This window comes from Gossypium hirsutum, chromosome A02 (assembly GCF_007990345.1).
Source record: "Gossypium hirsutum isolate 1008001.06 chromosome A02, Gossypium_hirsutum_v2.1, whole genome shotgun sequence".
In the NCBI taxonomy this organism is placed as follows: domain Eukaryota; kingdom Viridiplantae; phylum Streptophyta; class Magnoliopsida; order Malvales; family Malvaceae; genus Gossypium; species Gossypium hirsutum.
Genome location: NC_053425.1, coordinates 95,572,065 through 95,578,923, shown reverse-complemented (window position 1 = coordinate 95,578,923; position 6,859 = coordinate 95,572,065). Strand labels below are relative to the sequence as shown.

Here is a 6,859-nt window from a genome sequence, read left to right as displayed (position 1 = left end):
ATACAAAAAATTTATCAATTAAGTGTTTAATTACGAGAAGAACTAAATCGCATAAAATGCGAAAGTTGAATTCTAGTAGCTATAAGGATTCAATAGCTATGGAATTCAAATCTAGAGATCCTTATACGGTAAATAGACCATTAAAGAAAAGTACGTAGATTTTTAGTGACTCATCCATGGAAAAATTAGAAAATAGTAGGGACTAAATTGGAAACTGAAATAATTAATTAATTAAAAGATGATAAAAAGAAATATCATCTTCTTTTTGTCATCTTCAACCCCAAAATTATATGGAAACCTTAGGAAAGAAACTTTCAAGGCTTAATTGGGTAAGTTTTCTTGTCCCGTTTTTAGTAATTTTGATATTTTTGAAACCAGGATAGTTTAATCTATCTATTTGAGGGATTAATTTTAAAGTTATCAAAGTATGAAAAATGGGTCATGGATGAATATGCTAAAAATTAGAAATTTATAGTAGAAAATGAAAGGTTGTTGAAAGAGAAACAACTTTTACAAAGTAATTTTTGATGCTTAGGGACTAAAATGTAACGTTGTGAAATTTGATGAAAAATTCTAAATTTTTATGAATACATGTGCTGTAAAATTTGTAATGGGATTTTTTTAAGGCATGGAGTAGGGAGTAAATTGCACAAGTTTCGTTTTCTGGGCCTAGGGACGAAATTGGAATTTATGAAAAAATTAGGGGTAAAATGGTAATTTTGCCTAGAACATAAATTGAGTCAAAATGAGTATGAAATATGAGAAATTGATGATTAAAGCTATTTATATAGATCCGGACAACATAAATTCGAGGTTAGATCGAGGAAAAGAAAAGGTTTCGGATTAGTAGATTTTAAATGCGAACAAGTGTCGAGGTAGGTTCATGTAACTTAATCTGGTAAATATGTTTAATTGAACGTTGTGTTGTATGGAATGTGATACTTTTATGTACATTATTTGAATGCTATAATAAAAAATTTAATACATGCTTGAGATAGTTAAAAAAGGGTTAAGTCCCGATTGAATATTGAATTCCAATGATTATATGCGCTTTCCAAAACTAATAAGGTCCTGCATTTGTTACGAACAGGATTTAGCTTGGACGAGCAATCCCATCAACCTTATTATAGAAAGGATTTAGCTCGGACGAGTAATCCTACTGATATAATACCTCTCGAGTATACGTTACGATTAGGGTTTAGCCTGGACTGGTAATCCTAATTGAGCTCTTTGAGTATACGTTATATAAAGAATTTAGCCTAGACTGGTAATCCTATTATATGATATGTGACTTGAGAGCATGTTCCTTGGTTAAGTGCCCTAAGGGGTACCCTCAAATAAGAATTGATAGATTATTAAATCGTACACTTCGAGTGTACCACCTAAGTATTCATCGAAATTTCAATGATTCAATGGACATAAAACTCTTGTCATGGCATGAGAATTATGAGATGAAATGATAATATCTTGAAAGAGTAGTGCATGATGAGCTCATCTATCTTTACTTGATGTATATGTAAACTTTGTAACTAACTTGTTTGATTGGTTGCATGTGTTTAGGAAATTTTGTCAAATGGATGGAAAACTTGTTATTGTATGCTTTGATTTAATAATCAGTATTGGTAAGTTTAGTTTCCATTATACGAAATTACTAAGCATGTAATGCTTACTCCGTTTTATTTTTTCCCTGTTTTATAGTGCTTGAAAGCTTGTGAAGGTTGGAAGATCATTGGAGCATCGTCACACTATCGACTAGCTTATTTGGGGTATACATAGTAAAATCATTTTGGTATAATGACATGTATAGGATAACTTGGCCATTAGTGGCATGTTAATGATGCTTGTAATCTAGCCATTAGAATGGCTAGAAATGGTTATTTTGGTATGATTAAGTAGGTCATTATGATATAACCATAAGTGATATGTTAAGTATATGTGGTCAAATGATGTTAATGCCTAAGTTAATCCAATGTAAGTTTATAAACACATATGCATGTAATAGTATGTCATGATGAATGATGAAATTCTTTAATCTGAATGCTTGGAATGGTTGATATTGGATGTATGTTTCAAGTGCAAGTCTTGGGTGAAATTTTGGGTGAGAAATGGAGCTAGAAATGTCTTTATTTTGTCCACACGGGCAGACACAAGGGCGTGTGTCTAGACCATGTGTGACACACGGCTGAGTACATGGGGGTGTAGTTAGGCCGTGTGTCTCTTACACCTTAATTTTGAGAAACAGAATGCTCAGAATTGAGCATATGGGCAGAGACACGGGTGTGTGTCTCAGTCGTATGTGCTACACGGCCAAGAACACGAGCGTGTGTCTTGGCCATATGAATCCTGCACCTAATTTCGAATTGAATTAATTAACCACATAGTCTAGCACAAAAGTGTGTGGCATGGCCGTGTGCATAAGTTAGAGAGCTGCACGGGTTCGAACACGGCTTACAGCACTAGCGTGTCCCTTGGACAGCACGGGCGTGTAAGCCCTGCACTTTGGAAAATTTTTAAAATTTCACAAAAAATTCTTAGAGCTCCCAATTAAGTCTCGACTCAATTTTAATGCTTGTATTAGGCCTCACGGTCCAATCAAGGGATGTTCTGAATGTTCTCAGTTAATAAATAGTAAATTTACACGATTTATTTGAAAAATATTCTGAAAGTTCTGGTAATGCTCTGAAACCCTGTCCGACGACGGATACGGGTTAAGGGTGTTACATTTAGTAGTATCAGAGCTATGATTTAGTCGATTCTCGAACTTGACGTAGCAAACACGAGTTTAGCTATACATTCCATTATATAAATTGTGATAGTGTGATGACTCCTGATAATTTTAAATATGTTTTTCATATAGTAATATCATCCAACCGAGCTAGAGTTAAATCTGAGGAAGCTAAGAGCAATGCTTCAACTTCAGTTCAAAAAGTTGCGTCTGCGTTTGGTAGTGAAAGGCCAGTGTCTGAGGGCCGAAGTGAGAAGGCAAAACAAGTCTTCTTTCAAATGATAAATGAATGGTTTACCTAGTATCTGAGAACAAACCCTGCTTTACAACGACCTCTCCCACCTGCTCCTCAACCGATTCCTGAAGGACCACCGGGTGTTGAACCAGTTAGAATTGGTAAGCCTCCGATAGATAAAATCTATAAACATGAGTCAGAACAATTTAGAGCTATCGCAGACGATGATCCGGAAAGGGCTGAGATTTGGCTAGAAAATACTATCCAGGTTTTTGATGAATTATCCTGTTCGCCTGCCGAATGTTTGAAATGTGTAGTATCTTTACTGAATGATACAACTTATCATTGGTGGAATACCATAACTTCAGTTGTACCGAGAGAGAATGTTACGTGGGAATTTTTCCAGGCCGAATTTAAAAAGAAATATGTTAGTTAGTGATTCATGGATTAGAAAAAGAAAGATTTCTAGAGCTTAAACAAGGAAATATGACCGTGTCTGAATATGAACGAGAATTTGTTCGGCTGAGCAAATATGCAAGATGATGGGTTCTAACCGAGGCTGAGATGTGTAAACGCTTTGAAGAGGGTTTAAATGAGGATATCAGGTTATTGATTGAAATTCTCAAAATAAGAGAATTTACGATATTAACCGATCGAGCACACAAAGTTGAAGAATTAAGTAAAGAGAAGAAACAAGTTGAAAGAGAGGCTCAGGTTTCTGGAAAAAGAACTATGGGTAAGTTACAATCATTTACTTCTAAGAAATTAAAAAGGTATTATGATCGTGTTACCATCTCTATGGGATATTCCGGAAGAGAGCGGGGCTCTCAATGTTCTAACCCGAGGTTTTCATCTTCATCTGTGACCAGTATGGGTAGTGTTGGTAATCCCAAACCAAAATGTAAACATTGTAACAAATTTCATAATGGGGAATGTCGATCTAGAAGCGAAGCTTGTTTTGGATGTGGTTCACTTGACCATTTTCGCAGAGATTATCCCAAAAGGGTTGAAAAAGAAATAGAACTAGCTCCAAAGCCTAGTAATCCTGTTTCGAGAGGCAGACTACCCCGTTATCCTGGTAATGTTAGTGGTAGTTGAGGAACTACCAGGGATACAACAGTTATATCTGAGGCACGAGCACCTGCAAAAACATATGCTATTCATGCTAGAGAAGATGCCTCTGCACCAGACGTCATTACTAGTACATTTTCTCTACTTGATACTGATATTATTACTTTGGTTGATCCTGGTTCCATACATTCATACATATGTACGAACTTAGTGACTTTTAAAAATTTACCTGTTGGATTTACTGAATTTGTGGTTAAAGTTTCAAACCCCTTAGGCCAGTGTGTTATAATGGATAAAGTTTGTAAAAACTATCCGTTGATGGTAAAAGGTTATTGCTTTTCGGTTGACTTGATGTTATTTCCATTTGGTGAATTTGATGTGATTTTGGGAATGGATTGGTTAACCCAATATGATGCAGTGGTGAATTGTAAGCAGAAATATATTGTATTGAAATGTGAGAGTGGTGAATTACTTCATGTTGAATCTGATAAACTGGATGGATTACCTAATCTGACTAAATTAAATATAATGCAAAATATGAGTGGATATGTATTTGGATGTGAATTGAGTGTAAACTGATATAATTTTTATTATTGAATTACCAAACATGGCTAAAGACGATGCTAGGCCGTCGCGAGAGAAGGGAATGTCGAGAATCATAGACGAGTAGCGGGAAATTTGGTAAGTCAAGAATCATAGAGAATAGATGGTATTCATTGGTAGAAAATGACCTAACTTTGTAAGTTGATCCACAAAAACCTAAATAGAAATCTTCTTGGATGGAATGAGGGGTAATCTCAATACAAAATATATTGTAATCCTATCCCATTTCCATTCTGGAATTTCCAAATGATATAGTTTATCTAAAGGAACTTGATGTTAAACCTTGACTATCTGACAAGTCAAACAAGTTGAAACATACTCTGTAATTTCCCTTTTAATGCTAAGCCACCAATAAGAGCCCTTCAAATCTCTGTATATTTTGAAGCTTCTAAGGTGCAGAGAAAAAGGTTTTTGATTAGCTTCTTTAAGCACCTCTTTACGCAATTCGTTTCCCACTGCTATAAACATTATGTTCCCGAACCTTAGCTTGCCATATATTCCTATACTAAAGTTTACTACTTTTCCAGACTCTATTATTTGTTTGAACCGATTACACCGTTCGTCTAGTATCTGTGAAAGATATGTTGGTTGCATGACTAATTCTGCCATCAAGGCACCATTATCAGACATGGTCACCTTAACTCGAAGAGACAGCAAGGTTGCTATAGTCTTCCTACTCAAAGAATCCGCCACTATATTTATACTCAACAATCAAGTCATAATCTTTTAACAGCTCTAACCATCTCTTTTGGTGTAAATTCAAGTCCTTCTGAGTCATCAAGTACTTGAGACTTTTGTGAACAAAGAATATATGAAATTTATCACCATACAAATAATGTCTCTATAGTTTAAATGCTAATATCACTGTTGCTAATTCCAGATCATGCGTAGGATAGTTCTTTTCATAAGGCTTCAGTTGGCGTGATGCGTAAGCTATGACCTTACCTCTTTGCATAAGCATGCATCCTAACCCATTTAGAGACACATCTGTATAAATTGTGTGTAAAGTCTGATTTTGACCCTAGTAAAAATAGTGGTTTCGAGACCACGTAATCGATTCTAAAAAATATTTTAATGTTATTTTCTGTGTCTGTGATATGTGAAATTACATTTTCAAAATTTCTATGATTTAGTTTGCCTGTTTCTGTGCTTAATTATGAAAAAGGATTAAACCGCGTAAAGTCTAAAAGTTGAGTGATAAATGTTAAAACACCTATTTGGCTTGGCTTTTAAAATAAAGGTCCTTGCATGTCAAATTTACCATTTATATTAATGGTAGACAATGATGGACATTAGTTGGTAGAAATTTAATGGTATATGCCATGGGCAAATTGGTAAAAGGTGAAATAACGTTAATTAAAATAAAAACAAAACAAAAGGTAGCCATATTATCATGCATGATAGTCGAAAATCAGAAAAAGAAAGAAGGGTTTGAAGCTTTTGTACATTCAGCACTTTGGTAGCTAAATTGAGGTATGAAATTTGTTCGATTTTTGATCATTTCTATGTTTCTGTGATCGTTGCTTCGTGTTCTTCAAAACCCATGTCTGAATTTCTATTTCTATTAAAGATTTCGTGAAATGCCATTGTGGATATCATGAGTTTTGAAATGTTTATGGATGAATTATGAAGGCTTGGTAGATGATTTATAAGTTTTATCTTTGAATTTTGATGAAATAGAGCTATTTGACCTAATTTGTGAAAATGAGGTTTTGAAGGACTAAATTGTGAATTAAATATGTTATTTGGGCTAGTATGGAAGCCATGTATATTCGGCCAAGCTATAGTCTTGGTGAATTTTGCATATTTGTGATTGTGTGAAAAATAGACTAAATTGTCAAAGTGTGAAAATGTAAGGGCTAAAATGAAAAGTGCCGTAAATATGTGTTCATGGATTATTTTGAGTGATGATTGAATGGTTGAATTTGAATTGTATTAGATCAAGAATAAAGAAAATCAGACTTTGATCAAGGGAATTCCAAAATAGTTGAATAGTCGACTCGTTCCATCTGAAATCCGTACGAGGTAAGTCAAATTACAATTACATGTTAAACTTACTAAATTCTGCATATAAAAACTTTAATTTGTATTGGATGACCTTGAGAGCCTGATGAATATACTTTTTGAGTAAATTCTATTAATATGTTGGTATCCGAAAAGCTCTGTAAGCTTTTAAAAGAACATTGACATCTATCTGAGATATCGTGAAAGACCATGTTTGGGAC

General features: G+C 34.5%; 1 protein-coding gene across 1 annotated transcript; it reads left to right on the top strand.

Moving 5' to 3' along the window:
- The first annotated feature begins 3,524 nt into the window (after window positions 1–3,524).
- Window positions 3,525–4,058, top strand: LOC121211498 (uncharacterized). The gene has a single exon (XM_041084286.1). It carries the CDS (start codon window positions 3,525–3,527, stop codon window positions 4,056–4,058), a length of 534 nt encoding a protein of 177 aa, XP_040940220.1.
- The last annotated feature ends 2,801 nt before the right edge of the window (window positions 4,059–6,859 follow it).

Coding starts and splice junctions, on each gene's coding strand:
- LOC121211498 (XM_041084286.1), top strand. CDS start 3,525: ATGTGTAAACGCTTTGAAGAGGGTTTAAATGAGGATATCAGGTTATTG.